This window comes from Leptinotarsa decemlineata, unplaced genomic scaffold (genome assembly GCF_025532065.1).
Source record: "Leptinotarsa decemlineata unplaced genomic scaffold, Ldec_3_MD MMD2_tig00026340_RagTag_RagTag, whole genome shotgun sequence".
NCBI classification, from domain to species: Eukaryota; Metazoa; Arthropoda; class Insecta; order Coleoptera; family Chrysomelidae; genus Leptinotarsa; species Leptinotarsa decemlineata.
Genome location: NW_027412694.1, coordinates 10,057,003 through 10,080,517, shown reverse-complemented (window position 1 = coordinate 10,080,517; position 23,515 = coordinate 10,057,003). Strand labels below are relative to the sequence as shown.

At 34.9% G+C, this 23,515-nt stretch overlaps 1 protein-coding gene across 2 annotated transcripts in view; it reads right to left on the bottom strand.

Moving 5' to 3' along the window:
• Window positions 1–23,515, bottom strand: part of Nost (Nostrin) — a 288,623-nt gene that overhangs the window by 40,088 nt on the left and 225,020 nt on the right. The window contains exons 2-3 of one of the 2 annotated variants that reach the window (XM_074183577.1): window positions 16,739–18,286; window positions 313–398 (exon numbers count right to left, since the gene is read on the bottom strand). In XM_074183577.1, the coding sequence (XP_074039678.1) occupies window positions 313–398; window positions 16,739–18,253 (1,601 nt within the window). In that variant the 5' untranslated portion in view covers window positions 18,254–18,286. The remainder of the gene's footprint in view (window positions 1–312; window positions 399–16,738; window positions 18,287–23,515) is intronic. The other variant, XM_074183578.1, reaches the window with a different exon arrangement.

The following is a 23,515-nucleotide window of genomic DNA, read 5'->3' as shown; positions in this document are numbered from 1 at the left end:
TGGATGCCACCCCTGAAAATCTCTATTGATTATTCTGCTCCGCTCATTGGAATGAGTCAGGTTTAGAATTAGCATGTCAAAAATAGAGTTGCAGCTCTAATATTTGAGAGTAGTAACTACTTTGGATTTACTATACGCCAGAGATACAAGTTCTACTTTTCCCCACTTTGAAGGTTAGTTGGTATTGAAAAACCGGGCCCAGTACAAGTAACTTTTAGTATTTCTTCATATCAACAGAATACATTCATCTGGAGGTTCAAAATGGCATTGGACATTTTTCTAAATAAAATGTTGACTATAATAGTGTCTTACCTTTCTTGAAGAATAGTCGATAACTCTTTACAGAAATCTCCTCCTTGCTTTACATATCGTCTGAGATCCTCGAATCCATTTTGACCCTGTAACAAAAATAGCATTACTATACTTTGTGAGATTGTGGTAGATTTCACAGTTGTATGAATTTGAGCAACATCTATTCTACGTTGATGTTACTGGATGATACTAGAGCCCTTAAGCGTTGGATTCATGACTCGTTTCCCATAAACACTATTTCGAGCTGCCATAGACCTCGTCTAGTACCAGACGGTATCAAGGATGCAACGTTTTAACTCAGTCTGTTCCAAAAAGAAGAGTAAGCCGGAATAATGACAACATTTACGGTGTGTTGCAAACCCAAGTTTTTTTAATCACCTCTCTGCTATCACAGATTTATTTTAATTTCCTTTTCGAAGTAAACGGCATCGAGTAGTTATCATTATCAAGTAGTCTCGTTTTCTCGGTAGGTTTAAATTAATAATTTCCTGAGTTTACCGGGGAACCTCATTGCTATTCGCAGTCCCGGTAGTCAAGTAAAGTAACAGAGTAAATGCACCTTAAGGTGTGTGTTGATTGAAATGATGTTTGTTATCGATGTAGTTAGGTATTTCAATTATTTTTTCCAAATCAAACATTTTCACTAATATCCAGACGATTATTTTCTCATTTTAAACTAATAAAGTTGAGAGGTCGAGTGAAAAAAGTACATTATTATCAAGAATACAAACAAACACATATAGCTTCTCAAATTTCTGGTACCGCAGTTGTCGGTTTTAGATTGGTCAAACCACCAACACTGACATAAAAACTTGGCAAGTTGACTTGGGTGTCACACCAGTAAGTGGTTTTACTTATGTCTCGCTTGCGTTCACGCAGTTATTTTTATCAAGTACTGTTTTCTGTTTTTCACATATGACATGCTCCAAGTTTCAGCCTGTTGGGGATCGTCAGTACCGGGTAGGCGGTCCTCGATTGAATATAAAATGTGACCAAATGTTATCTTAATTTCGAACAGGTTGGAGCATGGCTCCTTTATCCTTACGACTGGTGTTTATCAGAAGGACAAATTGGTCATAACTGATCACGGGATGGCGGCATGAATGTCCTCAGACATCAGTACCGCCCTTCACGGTAAACCCCTGCCTGGAAGTTGTATCTTGAGACTCACCCGTTGCTCACGGCGCCCCAATAAAGGTTCCACGGCGCCCCAGGGCACCGCGGCGCACACTTTGAGAAACACTGCATTAGAGGTACCAGCGCTCGACGTCGTCCAATGCACGTTGCATGTAGACGATCCCGAGCCCCCGACCCATGGAAGATGAGAGAAGAGCCATGTCATCGGCGTAACAAAATGTGACCAGAATGTCATTTTGAATTCTTTCAGGTTTGGAGACCAGCTCCCCTACCCTTTCGACTGATTATTGAGCGTTTGACAGAATGTCATCGTGATTTCGTCCAGGTTTGGAGACCAGCTCCCCTACCCTTTTGGCTGATTTGAGCGTTTGATGTAATCCATCTTGAGTTCCTACAGGTTGAAGCCTGGCTCCCTTCCCCTTTCAACTGATGTTTGTCAGAAAGATAAACGGGTTGAAACCAAGAACAGTACAAGAGAAAAATTACTGCGTAAACGTAAGCGAGACATAAGTGGAGCCACCTATTGATGTAACACCCAAGTTAGCTTGACAAGTTTTTATATCAGCGTTGATGGTTTGACCATTCAACTGACAACTGCATTAGCAAAAACTTGAGAAGCTTTTCTGGGATGCCATCGAAAAACGAATTCACATGTTTCCAGAAATGATATAAAATCAAGAAAGCTTAATGCAGTCGAGTTGCTGGAAAATAATTCCATGAAAATCAAAAGACAAATAGATGAGTATTATTCTGATCATTTTCAATTCGATTCCAATTCAAGAGCCACTGGTAGACAGCTGTTACAGCCTTTTAGACATCGTCAGTACCGGGCAGGCGATTAATTAAACCAGACGATAGCCACATATTCATAATTTTACTGGCAACATTCGTTTTTAGTATCAAGTATTTGTTCCTTGAATTAGGTAGTGTAGTTATTATACACCAGCTGTTGGCGAAGTTTGTGAAATATTTTGTTTTGATTATGAGTTTTTTATAAATTTCAAGTTTGGATTGATTTTCTTCGGCCATTTCTCCACCTCCTTCCTGTTGAATCCATTCGACTGGTGCCCCAAGGCTTATTTTTTATCTATTCTGATTCTTATGATGCACTGTTTGGAATCTTTGGTGTAGTAATGAATATTACTGGATTTTTTTTCCAACACCAAATCTTCCTCTTTGAAGATGATCACTTGGTGATCGAAACACGTGTCGAGGTGTTAAAAATAACGATTTGGTGCTGGAAAAAAACTCCAGTAATATTTATTCTGATTCATTAATTCTTCTATCAAGGATAATTGAATCTGCGACCACCCTTTTTATATTACGTCAGAAATTGTTCTTTCTGATACCTTTTCATCTTCTAACTTTTCTACTACTGTCTTATTGCGGATGCCACATTTGGTATGTTTTCCTTTAACCATGATAACAATAATAATAATAATTTTCACACTCTTCACACTGATGAAATATCATGGGTTGATTATTCTCAGTTTATCATTAGTAGATATATCAAAATATACCAATTTTTCAAAATCTACTAACCCTTGATATATCATTGAAAGCTCAATAAATAACTTCAATGATTTCGAAAGTCAATGACATCCTATTGTGACTTATCAAATTAACATTTACATGTGTCGTAAAAGTACGAATATATAATACAGCAAAATCCACTCGAGATTGGAGAAACCACAAACTCCATCGTAGTTGTGATAATTCAATGAATGTTAGTCATGTCGTGAATTATCCTCTGTTAGTCATCTCGATTTTAATGCATATACTCCTTGAGATTTGATAAAATTTTATTGACTTTACTCCAGAGGTTAACAAACCTGATGATGAACATGTTAACCTTTCCAATTTAGCAATTTTTTAAAAGCGAAAGTTCAATATAGATAGATTAGATTAGATAGATAGATTCAACGAATGTTATCCTTGGCCTAAATGATTAACTGAGAAATATAGTACATATTCTGTGATATTTCTGGTACGACATTTTCATCCGAACCCCCATTTTATGTTATTGCTTGTATTGAAAACGTAAGTGTTATTTCCATAATTTGATAATAAATATCCTTAGTTCATTTAGTCAAACATTACAAACTTTCATTGTCATTTTCACTTGACAGTTTACAAAACCGCAACACGTAATAGTGATTGAAATTGATGTGATATGTAGAAATCAGGTTAGTTAGTATCTACTGTTGGGGAAACATTTCAAATATCAAAATTTCATATCATCGGCAATCGGTTTTATTTAGGTGTCGATCTTCAAATCTCCTGATAAGTGGACTGTATTTGTTGGTAAGTGGCTGCAACACTTTGTGAAAACAAAGCCATATCGAGTATGGAATGATATATATATATATATATATATATATATATATATATATATATATATATATATATATATATATATATAGATAGATAGATTTATTTGACTGTTTTACAATAAGCTTACAGCATGCCATATATCAAAAATGGTCATAGAGAGACGTGGTATATATAAATCAATGAAAAACTTTTTGTTACATTTAGTTTTAAAAGGACAACACATTAAAAATATGTTGTAAAGGAACATACTTCACAAATATGAATATATCAGTGAAGGATTATTGTTCAATATATTTATCAATAGATTACTAACTATTTGAAAATTCATTAATACTATATAAACAGTGATCTAAAAGTACATTTCTAATAGCCCTTTTGAATTCAGAATTTTTCAGTGATCGCATCTCTGAAGTCAACTTGTTGTAAAGTTTCAAATTTATGGAGTTCGTTTTGGATTTTGTTAAACGAAATCTCGACAACGCTATTTGGTTAGCAGATCTAGTATCATGTGTGTGAATATCAGAGGTGTAAGAATAGTTTCTTTTATTTTCGTATATTTCACAGACAGGAAAATTCAAATACATGGAAGCGTCATTATTCTCAGTTTGATAAATAAGTCACGGCAGTGTTTGTTTGAAGGTGATTGACAATGTTTCGTGATGAATTTCACTAGTTCGGACTTCCATTGTCTACTATATAAAATGTTCGCATTGCCGAGCACAAGAAGCACACACAGCGAGGAGAAACCAGCAAATCAGGAATAGCAGACCATGTTTGGACCCATCAACACAACATCGAGTGGTCCCAAGCTGAGATCTTGCACGTAGAGGAACATTGGTTCAGGAGAAAATTTAAGGAAGCCGCATACATGTTGTCCAACAACGTATTCAGCCAGGCCAGCGTAGATATACGAAACATATGGAAACCCATCATCAAACGGAAAATGACCATCTCCCGCCAAATCGGTCATCTCTCACGGAATCAGTGAAGCGGAAAATGGAAAGTAGAGAAAGTGAAAGTATTTCAACGACCTATAAAATAGTCATCTCTCGGAGGAATCAGTCCAGTCATCACCCGAAGACGATTGTAGATACCAACAATCGAAACGTCGTGAACTAACGTGACTTGGAATCTCTACACTTTTTTATTTTTTATTATTTTCTTTTTGCATTCCTTTAATTTTTATTTATTCAATTATTATATTTTTACTTGTAGGTTATTTCACTATCATTTCATTTCAGGTTTATTGTTGCTAATTATAATTGTTATTTTCAACTATTCTTTTTTAATTATTCTTTTTTACTTGTTTCAGGGATTTCAAATCATTTTGTATAATAGACAATGGAAGTCCGAACTAGTGAAATTCAAGTCACGGCAGTGCTACTCAGGCAGGACCTACTCCGGTTATCAGAGAGACCTAAAATTTTTTGCGGCATGGCAGGAATTACCCCATAATATTGTACCATAACAAATTCGGGAGTGAAATAAACTAAAATATGTATTTCTTAAAATTTCTGGATTGACAGTACATCGTAGCCTTCTTAGAAGAAACAAGATACTGGATAGAACTTTGTTTAAATTTCTTGTATGCATGTACCAATTAAGAGAGTCATCGATTGTAATATCAAGAAGTTTACAATGTGCACCTGTTGTATAGTTGTTGTTTGTTAAAATGATTAATTTTTGTGTCTTCTGATCATTTAATTACATGAAGTTGGCGGAAAACCAATTTTTTGCATTGTGAATGGATTCATCTGCCATTTGTAAAAGTGTAGATAGACTTGTAGAGGTGTTGATAAAAGAAGTATCTTCAGCAAAAAGAATAGTAGAAGTATTATTATTAGTATGTAGACAGATGTCGTTTATATATATGATAAACAATGAAGGTCCAAGTACCGACCCTTGGGGAACTCCATATTTGGTGGTTCGAAGATCAGAAATATTTGTACCTATTTTTACTAGCTGTTATCTGTTATTTAGATAGGATAATAATAGAACAGAAGGTCATGTGAGACGCAGTCGAACGCCTTGGTCAAATCGCATATGGTGATAATTGCATGTTGCCTGATCTCAAGACCTTCGACAATATTTCCAATAATCTTCAGTAGAGCCCTTATTTTTTGATTTGTTCTTTCGGAAACCATATTGGGTGTTTGATATAAACTTATTTTTTTCGAAATAATCTCTCAGCCTATCTTTCAACAATACCTTCACTATTTTTGAAAAAATATTTATGATTGAAATTGGGCGAAAGTTGCTTAAAATATTAGGATCATCTTTTTTGAATATCGGTAAGACTCTAGTTATTTTAAATATGTCAGGAAAAACTCCTGAGGTGAAGCACCGATTGTTAAGGGTTCAAGCAGTAGTACCGATGTCTCCTTAACGAGCAATGCATTTAATTCAAAGGCATCTACTGAACTAGAATTTTTCAGTTGTTTGATAGCTGAGAATACTTCAGTTGGTGTGGTTGGGGATAAAAAGAAACTATGTTTATGTGATGGTAATTTTCTTAAGAGATCAGTAGGAGATAAATGGGAGTTCTGTAAACTTTTGATAATGTTTTCTGCAACTGTTCTGAAATAATCAAGGAAGTCGTCGGGATTATGATCTGAATAATCATTTTTATTGCAATTTTTACTGTATTCAAAATTTATAATTCTCCAGCTATCTTTAACTAGATTGGTAGATCTAGTGAAAAAGTTCTCATAGGCGACCCTTTTTGTATTTGTAATCGAATTTCTGTAATCGGTTTTTAGTTTTTTGTAAAATAACCAATATTCCGGATTGTTAGTATTATTGCAAATTATTTTGATAGATGATAGAAATTTTCGTTTTTTTTCCAAATCTTCATTGAACCATTTTACTGGCGCCTTATTTGGGGACATCTTTTTAGGGGAAAACAATTATTTACAAGGTTATTGTAAGTACTAACTAACCAATCGGCAGATTTGTTTACATCGTTACCCAAATATTCAACAAATAAATGCCAATTTGCTTTTCTTATCAGGTCACTGAACATTGCAATTAATTTTTTCGTCATCTGTCTTCTGTAATCCACTGTTGTTTGCGATACGTTTAAAGGGACGCTTATGTATTGTCCCATGTAGTCTGACAGACAAGGATCATATATTCCTACGGTACGATTTCCGTCAATATCTGTAATTATGTTATCGATACAAGTTGCAGATTTGCAGGTAACTCTTGTATCTTCTTGAATAGTAACTTCTAAATCAAAAGATTTTAAGACGGATAAAAACAGTTATAATTCAGAAGATTTTTTACTAGAAACGAGAGAATTTACATGTTGCTAATTTACGGAGAAACAAAAAATAATGCAACTGCTCAGAGGTTCCCTAATCGTCGCCATCCCACTCGACATTAATTTCCAAAACTGGAAAGAAAAATGAGAAATGAACCAGAAGAAAATGCCAATAATTTCATCGTCAGTGAAGAAAAAGAAGTAGACGTGTTGGCCTATGTTGAAGTGAAATGTACGGCGTCAATTCGCCAAATTGTTTCTGGGTATGAATTCGTCCGTTGGGAGAATTCTTCACAAATATAATGATATGGATCATTCAAGTACCAACTACACCAACATCTCTACAATAACGATAACAACTGAAGATTGACTCATTGCAACTGCAACAGAGAAGATGTAAGTTTCCATTTAAAATTATTTATTCAGATGAAACCCGATTCACCAACTTGGGTATTTTCAATAGGAATAATAAAAGGTACGGGTCTCGATAAAATTAACATCTGATGCAAGAAGGCAATTTTCAAGAGCGATTTGGTTTCAATTGAATTAGAATTAATATTGAAGTCACCAGTTAGAACTATTTTGAAATTTTTAGTTGAAATATTTGATAACAGTTCCTTAAGGTGATCAAGATAAAGATGAAAATCACCAGCACATGATCGATATGAAGTAATGATTATGACTTTCAAGCTGGGTAATTCTAAGGCACAGAATTCTGATACAAATTCTTGATTATTGGCTTACATTTCTATAGGTCGACATGTAATATTTGACTTTAAGAAAATGCAAACGCCTCCATGTTGGTTTATACTTCTGCAGTAATAGGAAGCCAAATAGTATTCTGCTATATTAATACTTTTCAGGTTGGATTCAGATTGCCAATGTTCGGACGAACATAAAACACTGATATTTTTGTTATTCAAGAAAAAATTGAGTTCATTTATTTTATTTCCAAGACATTGAATGTTCAAATGAAAAATAGTAAAAGTGTTACATTTTTGAAAAAGATCTCGGGAGGTCTATCAGAGTTTATCACAGCGCCTTCATTCTCTCTGCAAGTCTATGAAAAAACCTATCAACCACCGTACCCTCGGGCCACATCGAAGGAGCCATCGCAGCCTCTAAGTGCCTTTTGTGTATTGTTACTTTGAATGCTGAGTAATACTGGGGATATTTGAATTTCATCTTTTCACAAACGGCCTCAGGAAACATTTCGTGCAGATATTCACTGAGCCCCTCGGCAGTAGTATCTGGATGAAGTTTATAAACGTGCAGAAAAGCAAAACTCTACATTGCTTTCAATTTGGTTTTTGTGGAATCGTTCAAACTATCAACAATAGCGGATTTGTTCATCTTTTTTTTTATGTTCAACGAAACTGAAACCAGCATTTTTTTTCTGTGTAAGACTTCAAATCGCTTTGTGTGCCATTTACAGACAAAAGGGCATTTGCAAGGTCTTGTTTTGTTATTTTCTCGTTATTTGGTTTCTATTTGATGAAGTACTCCTAGAGTCATCTCTTGTGGTAGCAGTATACAAACTCGGACCAAATATTGGATTCGGTTTGTTATCTTGACCTTTAGGTTCGGGTTTTTGTTCTTTTGAGTTTATAGGACAGCCATCCGCAGATTGCAGTCTCTGACGATGAGATGGCTGTACTGCTTTCTTTGAACGATTTTTTTTCTGAATATCCCTTTCACTAGCCGGTGGAGGTGAACTGATCTTTGTATTTATTACCTTGACTGAAGGTGTCTCTGTTATGGATTTGTTTATTTTATTGAATAGGGAAATATATTCTTTGAGAATATTTATTTTATCCTCGAGAGAAACAATGTAAGCATCTTTCTGTATCATCTGACACATGGTGTCAGTGAATAAGTACAACAAACTTTACGGGTGATTCTGCATGAAACAATAATGACGGTTTTCTATATAACTTTGGTCTGCAAATGCTTCCTTTTCCGAGATACAGTATGTAGTAAAACATGTCATCGATGTCATGAGTAGGTTGAGTGGTAGAATAGCGTAAGCTAAACTCCACCAAGATAAAAATAAAGATATACCGGGTGATTCTCTAAGGTGGCTCACCCCCTATAACTTGTTTATTATTGGAGATAGAAAAACGAAATTTGGGGGTTGTGTATTATAGTTCAATTTACATTTTCAAACATATTTACTTGCTTTGCTGTACTTCCGGTTTGACCGGAAATTACCCCAACTTTCGATTTTTAAATAGTACATCCTATGTATTAATACTTATTTCCATCCAGAATGACATTCTGAATCCAACAATACTTCACTTGTCAATATTTGACAAATAAAATCATTTTTATTCCAATTTTTATTTTTTTATTTAGAATGCTCTGGATCGTGTAAATCGCTTCATTTTCGATCAAGTAACATGGGAAAACTACGACTTTGAGGCTGATAACTTCACAGTCGTTTTGAGAATTATTTCACAGTCGCAAATATGAATTTTTCCAGTTACCTTGATTTTTTCAAATGGAAAGGGGGTGGCCCGTCGGCATTTTATGTGTGTGGCATCAAATTATTCTTACGAATAATTTATTTTCTCTATTTTTCTGAATATCTGCCAGAAACGATCATACCTAATAACAAATAATACTTATTCGGTATACTTATGCACCAAATCCTGTTATTCTAGTTATCTTTGACAAACAATTGAAGCTGTTGCTAGAACTACCTAAACAAATAGGCTAATGAATAAACTGTCACTTTTGAAATTTAATTTGTTGTGTAGTTCATAATTAGATATAGCAAATTTTACTAGAAACGAGAGAATTGACATGTTGCTTATTTACGGAGAAACAAAAAATAATGTAACTGCTCAGAGGTTCCCTAATCGTCGCTATCCAAAACTGGAAAGAAAAATGAGAAATGAACCAGAAGAAAATGCCAATAATTTCATCGTCAGTGAAGAAAAAGAAGTAGACGTGTTGGCCTATGTTGAAGTGAAATGTACGGCGTCAATTCGCCAAATTGTTTCTGAGTGTGATGTAACTTATTCGTCCGTTGGGACGAATAAGTTATATCGATATTATGATCGATATTATGATATCGATCACTCAAGTACCAACTACACCAACATCTTCACAATAACGATCACAACTGAAGATTGTCTTATTGCAACTACAACAGAGAAGATGTACGTTTTCCATTTAAAATTATTTATTCAGATGAAATCCGATTCACCAACTTGGGTATTTTCAATAGGAATAATAAAAGGTACTGGTCTCGATAGAATTTACATCTGATGCAAGAAGGAAATTTTCAAGAGCGATTTGGTTTCAATTGCTGGACGGGTATTATTGGAGAAAAACTTTTGGGGCCAATAATTTTCAACGAACAACTGACTGCAGAAAAATATCTATAGTTCCTTAGAAATCAAATTGATGATTTGCCACTGGCTAGCTAAGTTGATATCTATATTCAACAAGATGGAACGCCTCCTCACAATTCTTAAGTCGTAAGAGAACGTCTGAATGACAACTTTCTTTCTTTCAGTGGCCTGTGAAATAATTCTTAAAACGACTGTGAAGTCATAAGCTTCAAAGTCGTAGTTTTCCCATGTTACTTGATCAAGAATGAAGCGATTTACACGATCCATGGCATTCTAATTCAAAAAATAAAAATTGGAATGAAAATGATTTTATTTGTTAAAAATTGTCAAGTGGAGTATTGTTGGATTTAGAATGTTATTCTCAATCAAAATAAGTAAAAATATATAGGATGTCTCATTTAAAAATCTAAAGTTGGGGTAATTTTCGGTCAAACCGGAAGTATGCCAAAGCAAGAAAATATGTAAAAAAATGTATATTGAACTATAATACACAACCCCCAAGTTTCGTTTTTCTATCTCCAATTTATAGGGGTGAGCCACCGTGGAGAATCACCCGGTTCACTTTGTAGTTAGGTTTTTTAAAATAATTTTTCTCAAATAAGCCTAACTGTCATGCACTTTATAATATTGAGGTAACGATATGTTGACCATTGCACTCCGAAGTTTTGATTTCCCAAATATTGAAAGCTGAATGTTTTTGGCCAATCTCATCAAGAGAGTTAAAAAAACGATAGCTGATATAATGTTGCAAAGTCGATGTTGGCGATGTTGCCTTGCAATACATTTGTTCATGAGAACGCTTTGAAATCACTTTTTTCTCGTGTTTCGCTGCATATTAGGAAGTGAAATGAATTCAGCTAATTTACCAACGATAGGAAATTGTGTTGCAAGAAGACAAGTTCAGTTTTTGCATGTTCATGAGCACGTTCAAGAAAATATTGGTACTAGCAGCGAACGGGTACTTAAAACCAAACCCATATTAAACGAGGTAGTTTTTCACTTTCCGTCTGTACAAAATAAAAGGGAATGCCAAAAAATGACTTTGAAATAACGTCCATCGCCGAGCGCTTAAAATGGAACACTGCTTGATACAAATACTCGAGTATCCAATTGATTCATTTTAACGTTTTTATAACGAACGTTACGCGCTCGTGCGAATTAGGCTCAACGCTGAACATCATTTCTGAGTGTTGCACTTGTGGTGCACTACCAGCTCTGAACAATCAGAGTTTGCACGGGAAAATATTCTTAAAAAATTCTCATCTATTTTCGTTAGTAAATGATTTAGCGAGTTTCACCCAAAAAAAACTTCTGCTTTAATTGGCGTCGATTCAAACCCTGTCACTTTCTGAAGTATTAAAAACAAATCTTCAGACCGTCTTTCAGTCTAGAAGAATATCTTGAATAGTGTGATAGAAGTAAGTGTGCCACATAAGTTGATAATTCTTGTGTTTAGTGCACATCGATTTTGTCAACCACCTTCAAACACATCGATTTAGAATCGTACATTCATATTTAAGACCTTTCCTTCAGCAAGCTTCTAAGATTGTTCATAGAGGATAGACGGGAACTCATTGGAGATTGAAATAATTTTTGAAGTACTTTTTGTGAGGATTAACCATTGAAATAGAAACAAGGAATGAGTTTGAACTGGAAACAGTTTCTGAGACTATTTAATCTAAGCTAATATAACAACTCACAATTCGCAACTCATTATACTTAGTTCCAGAAATAAATCAGCTGCTACCTAACTATATTTACACAGATAATTCATTATTTATCAAATGGGTTGTAATCATTAATCATACGTGCGTTTTGATTTATGTAATAATACAACGTTATCACAAAAGTCTCGAGCAAGGCCAAATGCGTGATGTTAGATCTGAAAGCTGATCAAAAGTCACACAAAACTGAAAATTTTCATTGAAATTATCCATTACATATCTTCAAGAATAACCTCAAAATACACACATCGGAAAAGTCTAGTGATATTTTTAAAAATGGCAATATTTTTTTAGATCGCTTTAAGGAAAAAAAGTTGACGGGTGATTATTAAACGAATGTAACTTACAACAAAATTTATTAAATGGTCAAAAATACTGAGTGCGCATATAAGCAAAACTAAAAAAAATATGGCTCTTCTTTGGCACCCCGAAAAAAAATCATAATGCAAAAAACATTGGAATCAGTACAAAGTATGGCCTCCACGCTGGTTTATTACGGCCCTACATTTATCGTGCATCGACAAAATGAGCTTGTCAATGTCTTGTTGAGGTACATTTGCCCATTCAGCGATTAAAAGCTCTCTCAATTGAAACGTTGTGTGAATGTTCCCCATATGCGGAGTAATTCTTCGTTGAAGCATGTCCCACACATGCTCGATAAGATTCAGGTTCGGTGATAGTGCTGGCTACGGCAATACATCAACTCCTTCGTTGGTGAGCCAGTCAGTCACTAGACGCGCGACATGTGGACGAACATTATCGTGCATTAGGTGGAAGTTTTCACCAACAGCACCAGCAAACGGACGGATTATAGGTAGAAGAATGGTGTCGAGGTACTTTCGAGCTGTGAGGGAGCGATTTGGAAAAACGAGATCGGTTCTGCCACCGATCATGATTCCGCCCCATAGCATTACTGTACCACCTCTGTATGTGTGGACTTCCTGGACGTGTCTCAAACTTTCATTATTTCCAGGTCGTCTCCACAGTCTTACTCGACGAGAATCTGGATGAAATCCAAATCTGGATTCGTCTGTAAACAAAACTGTGGCCCAATCATTTGCATCCCAGTTTTAATGTTCTCGACACCACTTTAATCTTCTACTGCGATTGCCTCTCGACAAAGGTGGACATCTAAGTGGCCTTCTGTTGTGGAGATCTGCTTCATGCAGTCGATTTTTGACAGTATCACGACAAATGGTTACCTGGTGCGTCTGCTGCAACACGTTAACCAAGGTGCTGTGATCGGTTGTCTTCTTGCGGTTAAGACCAAACATCGGTCTTGAACTGCAGTTGTAGCGCGTCCTCGCCCTGGATGTTGTTCGGCTGGACTGCCAGTTTCACGGAAACGCCGCCACAATCGACTGATAACACTTTGGGAGACCTCCAAACGAAGAGCTACATCATTTTGTCGCATGCCGCCTTGAAGAAGCCCTACAGCTCTATTCATCTCAGCCAATGGTAAGTGATGGCATTCCATGTTAAAGCACAATATTTCCAGTTCAATAGTTGAGCAAAAACTGCATAGAATGTACAAACTCGACACTTTCAGATTATTCATTTTAGCCGAAAACCTACAGTTTGTAAAAAACTTGATAAAAGATTAGTTACCGTTTTTGTAGGCTTTTTTCAACCCATAGAAATCTACAGGGTGGTCGAGTGTACCAATTTAATCGAAATTAAACGACCTCATGCATTTATTTTTATGATATTTAGTATGTTATAAAAATATCCCTAGACTTTTCCATGAAGATTTTTTATTTGATAACTGTCAATAAATAGTAATCATTCTTAGGTCAATGAAATATGTATTTGAAACTAAAAATAACAATTCCATAGAAAAAAAATGGGATCTATTGATATCGTGATGATTTGGTTGAGTCCTATATAAAAAATAAGTGAAACATGATGATTCTTTTCAAATATAAATGATAATTGTGAAATAATGAAATTCTTTCATTTATGTAACAATTCATTCTGTAGACGATATTATTAGATTGTTAACCCTGCGCGCATGACAAATAATTGATTTTTATATAAAAAAATATAATATACAGGGTGATACCTAAATTTGTTTTTCGAATGTTCGAGCTGATCGCTTATACATACGCATTTTTTATACTATCAAGTGATAGTTATCAGCGGTTTCAACGGTAAGAATATTTATACTGCTCTTTTCTTTAAAAACCCAGTTATCCATGACTGACATCAAAAAATAAATTTCGGAATTTGTCAATAACGCCATGTGTTGAAGTTTCTTCCATGTGTGAATTGAATCATTTTCATTATGAATTATGTATTGGAAGATATAGTGCAAATGGTCTATGCTTTGGTGGAAAGTGACGGAAACTGCCTCCTTGCATCTAGGATTTACAAAAAGAATTTTACCGAAAGAAGACAACCAGATGGAATGGCATTTCAGACTCTAAAAACAAGATTTGAAAAAACTGGTAATGTAAATCACGAGAAGTTAGTACGTGTCTGCCCTGTAACAAATGAAGAAAATACATTTCAAATTGCTCTCCACCTTGTTGAAGATACCCATGTGTGTACCCGAGACCTGAGCAGGGAATTAGGATTTTCTCAAACCAACGTGTCTTGAATGATACGAGCAAGCAAATTTCATCCTTACCACATGCAATTGATGCATGAGTAAAGAGGAAGAGATTTTAAAAAACGTGTTCAATTTTGCCGATGGGGCTTAGAAAAGAGCAATCACTGAATATTTGGGGTGGAATTCTCGAAAAAATAGTTAGCGATCCGTCTTTTTGGATGGGCATCTCACCGTAAGATTTCTTCGGCATGAATTTTAGAATTTATTGGACGAGGTTCCATATGGAACAAGACTTAGACTGTGGCTACAACAATATGATGCACCACCACCAACTAAGGTACAGGAATACTCAACGATCATTTCAATCAAAAATGGATAGGTAAGGGTCGGCCTGTGGCATGGCTACCCAGATCACTTGACCTGACCAAAATGTATTTTTTCATGGGGTTATATCAAATAGATTGGCTACCAAACTCCTCCAGCTATAGAAGACATGAAACATAGATTCACTAGAGCTTTCAGGGAAATCCCAGAGGACATGCTGGAACGTGTAGAGAATTCGTTTAAAAAAAGACCGACATTATGTGTTGCAGAAAATTGTCGCCATTTTGAACATCTTCTGGGCTCTTCTATTCAATGAAAAATTTAGACCTTATTGAGTAAGTGAATAAATGAATATTTTGTGGTTACAACAATAAATAAAACTGGGTCTACTTGTAAAATATCTGTTTTTCGTGTAGTATAACTCTGATAAAAAATATTGTGAAATTTTGAAAAATTTCCTACAAATGAACAAATTCAGGGTGTTCCATTTGAAAAAGTTGAATTATGTCTGTTTGAAAATGAATGAAACTTGACCGGTTTTACCGAGCATCATATATATTGTTTCTGAAAGTTGAGATTCCTGAAGTTATCATAGTGATGTTGACTTACTGTTCCTGAAAAAAATCCACTCAATTGCTATAGACATGCGGTTGGTAACTTAAAAAATTATTGTCTGCTAAATAGGTTTTTCTGGAATAATTTGGCAGTGCCGCAATAGAAATTCGAAAACAAAAATTACTTAGAGAGCTAAAAAATATGGAATCGATGACGTATTCATATACTGGGTGTTCTATTTAAAAAAATGTAACTTTGGTTGGTCACGCTCGGCTAAATCACCTTCTATGCGAGAAAATGAATGTTAAAAGATACTGTTCATCGATATGACTGCGTAAAAGAATGAGCAATTCGAAAAATTGTTTTCCCTGATAGCAATGGACCGAGGAAATTTTGTTGACTCACCCTGTATAAAATATATACTAGAATAAATAATTTTTAAAATCAGATATGTAATTTTCCAGTTCATCCATTACAAACACAAATATCTTTCTTTGTTATATTACTTCAGAAAAAGAATATTTAGAGAATTGTTTGAATGGTAACAAATTGGGAACCAATTCAACTACTACTAGTAGATATGCATTTCTATTGAAAAAGTAAAAACTGTAGATTGTTCACTTAGATTGTGATATATACTTCAGAAAACGTTAATTTTGAAATCGTTTTTTTTGGCTAAGGATTACTTTGATGAAAATTTATTCAATCAGATCTATTATAAAACCTCACTCCACATATTTTTCAACCGTTTTATTTTCAATGGTACAAAAATTACGGTAACATTATAAATACTTTCAGATTGTAAGTAGGTATTCTTAATACCTCCGAAAAAAAAAAATACAAGTGAAAATAATATCTATAAACGGGAAACTCCAGTTGTATTGAGGAAATTGAATTCAAGTTTATATCGTAGTGAATTAGTTTGTGTTAATTTGAAAACTTGCATATTATTTTTGAATTATTAATTGTATTAAGCAACTATTGATGAAATGGCAACTTGTAAAATGTCTAGAAATGTGCCTTACTTTCCGATAAATATAGATTTTTAGTGACTCTCAAAGTATTTCAAGAAATCGCTCGATTGGACGAACAAGAATTAAAATCATTGATGCTCACAGTTGCCAATTTTTTTTTGTTGAAATATCTGTTTATTACTGAATCAATTTCAAAAATTGCTTACCTCCTCGAGAGAGACCTTCCTCTTAGTAGAACTGAGTATACCACCGACATCAAAATCTCCTTTCTCATCATTGGAAAAGTTATTATTATTTGGAAAAGTACTATCATTCGCACAACGTACATTCGAACCGACACCATCGTTGAACAATTCACGGTCATTCGTACAATTATCTCTAGAAACTTTACTGCCATGAAGCAGTTTACTGTCATTAATTTCACTACTACTATCACTATAATTGAGCCTGTATTCTATATCACTAGCTGTCAACTGGTTTTTTCTTACCACTCTGGAACCAGTATCGTCAAGACCATGCTTCTTTTTCTGAAAAATTTTGCTGGTGCTTCGAAGAACCTTCTTGCACTTCGTTTTAGAGTTTTTGTACATCTCCTCTAGGTTAATAGTGACCTTTTCTCTATCACTGAATGCTCCAACTCTTTGCTGACTAGCGTGCTCAATCATAATATTGCTGATCTTGTTTCTGAAGTCATTCCATTTGGCCTTCGGTTTTATCAAAATAGAGGATTTTTTGATGCGGGGGAATCTCATCTTCGAATCGGTTTGACTAACAGTTTCAGAACTCATTCTTGAGGTTTCATTGACGAAACTTCTGGGAAACACTTGACTAACAGATATATGCTCGATACTAGACTGACTCGAAGATAATGCATCAGGAGGATTCTCAATATTTTCCAATTCGAAGTCTGTTAAAGATCGTGATAATCTATGCGTCTTCTTCAACGATCTTGGTATCTGGTACAAGCCGTCATCAGCGATAGTTTCATTTTCTCCCTGAACCAGAATGGGATCACTTCCGGAAGATTTTATCACATCTACTTCAATATTTTCCAAACTCTTCACGAATATTTCAGTGTGAGATACGAACCTCTCGGTAGGATGGCAAACAGGCAAGTCATCGTCAACGGGAGTTTCTCTGGCTGGTTCTTCTCGAGCTTCCAGAATGATTTTCCTTTCATCTTCCGGTGTTGATAGAACAATTTTAATCTCACTTTTCGAAACAGTTGCAAGTTCTTGACTATTCTTTTCATTTTCGTATAAAGCTTCCTCATTTTTTTTAGCTTCTTCTTTCTGTTTCTCGAAGAATTTGAAACTTATTCGAGGCACGTCGTATTCAAACTTGCTGTTGTTTTGATCAATGTTTTTGGAAACAATTTTTGGAGTTGACGTTTCTACGTCCTGGTACAATTCCATGTCTGTGTCACTGTTGTCCTTGTTTTTCGAGCTGCTTTTGTTCGACATATTAGTAGCATCTTGGAATTCTTCTTCGTCTTCTTCCGAGCTACCCGTGTCTACGTATACACTATTCGGCAAGCTCCTGCTCTTGTCGTATTCTGATTGTGCTTCTTGAAAATCGTAGAAACCTGATGACCTTTTGGACTCCTTGTCAGACTTGTCTTCCTCCTTCGATGGAGATTTTCTGAATATTGAGGAGTTCAAATTCGGCACCACCACCCGCCATTGGTCGGTGTTGATTTTCTTGGAGATGAATTTTTTCATCTTCGTGGTCCGTTTTACATTTTTTACTGAATTCTGCAACGAACACATTCAAATTACGATATCATAGCCACTCGCTTCATAATGTAGTTAGTGTATGCAGATAAAAAGTTGTTTACCGTGTGACGTACTGAGGTATATTAGAGTACGATGTATATAAAATAAACAATATAATTGATAGTTTACATGTTGGTCGTCATTTAGTAACATAGGCGGAGGTGAACAGATTTTTTGAGGAATCCCAAAGTCAATAAGATAACTATTAAAATATTCTCTGTCATGTTGATAATAGAAATTTCAAAATGAGCAACTCCGATGAATCTCTCTTATTTGAAAAGAGAGAAAATTGTAACAACATGCACTGCAGTGAAACCTGGGCTTTGTTTTTTTTTCTTCCATGTCAACCATTATGGTAATGGTAAATAACTCCCCGAGCTTTGTGGCTATTTCCAGATCCATCAGCCATGGAACAGAGATGAATCAATCTACCAGGAAACAAATTGTCGCGCAAAAAGTATCTGGTCGATTGATAGGCAAGAGCATAACCTCATCAAAAGAAAACTAAAACTTATGCATCCAAGAGCCAAGCTTCGACATCGACAGAGAGAAAGAAGGCGAAATATTGTACGGCGGTAAATATCGTAGTTTGGTTTTGCAACAGACTCTGACAATCTCTGGTAATCAGTGAGGATCGATTCCAATTGCCCATTCAGCAAGATGAAACAGTATGTGAGACCATGACATTTCTTCAACGAACACCAAAGGGAAATTTGTGTTGACCTCAAAACTTTTTTTTGTCCAACAATTTGAACATACAAAGTATCTACATTCCTTGTGTCTCTGAGATAGCAGTGCTAGAGAAGATCACTGGAGAATAAGAAACTGACCAGTGAGGAAGACCATGACAGTTTTTAGAAAGAGTAATATCCAGATGCCTTTAATTTTCCGAGAAAAAAATCATTTTACCTGCGTTACATATAGGACTTGTGTTGATGGAGCAGTTTGTTAGGACACTTGAACATGAAGCGTCCTGTTTTCAACACATAGAGAGTAAATTTCCTGAACTCAATAATGATCAAAGCATTTTCTTGACAATTTGTCTAACTTGAGTGAAAAATAGAAAGAAAGGTTTCACCAAAGCATCAGAACAATAAAGGTGCGGTACCAGGAAAGGTGAGACATCAAAATTGTTTCCTAATTTTTTTTTGGAACCTAGAAAGTGACTGAAGTACCGTCTAACACCTGAGAATCTTGCATTAGAAGCATCGAGGTTTCTTATAACTGGACTTCCTCCAATCCTTCATACATGAAAATACTCATGAAATAATGAAATAATTTACTGTTATTTTGAACCAAAATCAGTCAACACATGAAATTTGTGTCAACATTCAATTCTTGTTAAACTCTCGATAAGGGTTTCGTTGAGCGTTCGTTGAGCATCATCTAGTGGGATAATTTGTTGAATGAACAGAACTAAAATTTGACGAATAAAATTGCATTGAAAGCAAAACTGACGTGTACGTTCATTTTTTGCCGAGCACCTTCTGAAAGTCATACAGTGGGGTATGCAATTTTCATTCCCTACAACCTTTTCCTATGATCTGAAGAGACTGATAGTAGACGTGAAAACTGATATGTAAAATTTTATTTGGTATTACTGAATAGATATATAATATCTCACAATTACAAATTTAAATTCACATAATCGCACGAATTCTGTCTCAAGAGGAAATATAACTTTGCCAACTCGATAGGAAATCAAAATATTGTATTACCCCATTCGTAACGAGTAATATATAATTATTAAATCCTGTTGCTCCCTGCAACTGCTTCTATGGCATTGATTGAGGAATTGAAATATGTAAGTGAATTTCACACAAAACCGTGTATGAGTTAACTGGAAGGTCAAAAGCATTGTTATCATGGTTACTGACATGTCACTGAGTTGAGCGTTATTTCAGGTTTTTTACCAATTACGACATCGATGGAAAATTGTTGTACCGTTCATAGATCGACCGCTACCGATGAGGATTCAATGTAGTAGAAAAGTTGCATTTTTTGGCTCCGAACTTACCTCAACTGGTACTAAAAAAAATCGACTGTTACCTGTTAATGATGACGATTGATAACCTTGCTTTAACATTGGTCTTGATAGTCAAGAGATTTTCAACAGATATATTTTGTGGACAGCAGAATGATTGTGAATTTTGTGACGTTGGACAGAAACAGTTATAAATATCAGTGTCATTAATTTTCGAGTTTGAAAGCCGTGGATTTTTAGAATTTCTTCCTGACGTTTCGCTGACGCGAGTGGTTAGCTTCTTCAGAGGTTTAACCATCATGGCTTGCTGTCCGATGACTAACTTTTAGGCTTCGTGAAGCGTATTCATGATCTGTCAGGTAATCAGTTGTATTTGTACCTGTACTTATCCCTGCACTTGTACCTATACTTGAACGTGGAACATTAACAATCTTGCTGCATGTTGTCATTCTGTTCAAGATTGTTAATGTTCCAGGTTCAAGTACAGGTACAAGTGCAAGGACAAGTTCAGGTACAAATACAACTGATTACCTGACAAGGCATAAATAAGCTATATGTAGCCTAAAAGTTAGTCATCGGACAGCAAGCCGTGATGGTTAAATCTCTAAAGAAGCTAGCCACTCGCGCCAGCGAAACGTCAGGAAGAAATTCCAAAAATCCACGGCTTTCAAACTCGAAAAAAATGACACTGAAAACCTCAGCCACGAAAGTCTAAACCATTTTGCCAGTTATAAATATTTTGGAGTTTTGTATTGAATTCACTAACCACCTGAAGAATGAATTGTACTCTATTCAGCTAGAAAATTAAAAGACAAAACAAACCAATTATTTTAATCTGTGTGAATTATAGTCAACTGTGGTTTTATCCCCATTTCGACCAAAAAAACCGTGGCATGAGCATCGCTTAAAAATTGTTGAATGACGTCAATCGCGAAACAGAATTGCCTGGTGACGAATCATGGGTATATGGTTATGACATTGTCCCAATAGAAGAGCCCAGGAAAGTCAAGACAAAAAAAGCATGCCAAGTCTGATCAAATGTCAAAAGTTTGCTCATTGTTTTCATAGATTACCGTCGCGTATTGCATCAGGAGTACTATCTTGAAGTTATGCGACGCTTTCGAGAAGCAATATAAAGAAAACGTTCGCTATTGTGGAAAAGCAATTCATGACTTTTGCACCACGATAATGCACATGCTCACTCGTCATTGCTAATTCGTAATTATATGGCCAAAAACACAGTTATCATACCTCAGCCACCGTATTCACCAGATTTTGCCCCTTGTGACCTTTTTCTATTCCTAAAATTTAGAAGACCTATACTATGAAAGGACGGCGTTTTGACAAGATAAAAACCGAAATACTGAGAGGGTTCAAGAACATTTCAAAAAGTACTTATCAGGACTCCTTTGGAAAAAACGCTGACACCAGTGTATTATATCTGAGGGGAACTACTTTGGATGGGATAGAATATAAATTGACGAATGAATGAATATATTTTTGAGAAAAATAAAAATTCATCGTATTTTTTGAATAGACAGTGTATACCAATTTCTAGACGATTGGCAAAATCGTTCTTTTCATATTCAATTGATTTGAACCGAGAGAAATTGATTTCAGTATTGGGTGAAAAACATGAAACAAATTATCTATATAGTTTGTTATTTTGTTGGAGTCACCTTCCCATATGTTTCAATCATGTTCAACACTACTAACACCTGCACAACTTCACAACTTCAATTTAAATATCATTTAAACACAGCTGAAATATGTTATTTACAAGATCATAGTTAACAAAATAGGGGAGACTGCGTATATTTATCTAACGGGTTGGTTGTCACAGCAGCCATATTGTAAAATTGAACGAACGAAAGAGTTTATTGAACATCGCGAGTTTATCGAGGATCGCGAGAGCAATATATCCATCTTAACGTCACTTCAGTTCACTCTCATACTGTGTGAGGGATATATGTATATTTGTTTTTTTTTTCGGAAAGCAGAAGTAACTATTCGCGCATTTTTGTCGAGTCTCATAAGTGTACTTAGTTTGTGTCTGAAAGTTACTTCTTTGCATGATCTAAACATCCATGTATAGAGTTACTTATTTTCAAATTGATTACTTCCTTCCTTTCTTTGGAAGATTCTCTCATCACTTTTTTTTAATCACTCCTAAAAATATAACCCCTTCAATTCAATCAGAATATTGGTCTGTTAACAATATAATATCGAAACTTAATAAGTACACGGATAATAATAAAAAAAACAAACTGTAAAAAGGTTGACATTCATTCGGTTGGCGTGGGTTGGAAGCTTAGGGTGGCCACTCCACCCTACCTTCCCCTACTGTGACAACTATCCCCAGCCCGGGGTTAAAAGTCACACTTTTTTTTCATAAGAATTGTTAAATTTCCTCTATAGATGATGTTGGAGAAAAAAATAATATTTTTTTCAAATGACTATAGATGCATTGATATTTTATATAAAAGGACACTTAAAATGCAAAAGACCATTAACGTGACTTCCAACCCCGGTCTCTTCTACACATAATCAAAATATCTTTATGTAACTCGAAATAAAATATGATTGTTTTTCAGATCACGCATTCATGTATTTTTATTTCTTCAAATAATTCAAGATTCATTATAGATTTTTTTATAATTTTCCAGACTACATATCACTCTATATTTTTTAAACCATTTCACATTAACTTTATTCACTTATTAAATTTATTTTCAACCTATTTTCGAGCAATTAAGCGAACATTTTGATTTAATATTTATTATTCAATGTCTACTCATTCCCAATAAAAAATATATCGATGTTTGATTGATTGGTTAGCGAAATAGTATGATCATAACTTTTTCACTTATTTTTCAGCGGATATTTGTAATGTATCAGGGAATTCACAAAGTGAATGAGTTACAAAATTAGGTTACAAAAGTGAATATAATTTTCAGAGAAAATATTCGAATATCACGTCTTTGAAACGAAGTGTTGTGTGCCATATCAAAAAATGAACATAAATTTTTATGTTTGAAATTTGAGAACCCTTATTATAAATGAATTACGAATTAAATTTAGTTCAGATGGCAGCTATCGAAACAATACCATCATCGCAGGGAAACATCCCATTATAAAATATTTTTTCCTCGTTTAACACCAATAAAATTTTTGAAAAATATTATTTTTGATCATTTCAAAAAGTAACTACACTATTACCGCTT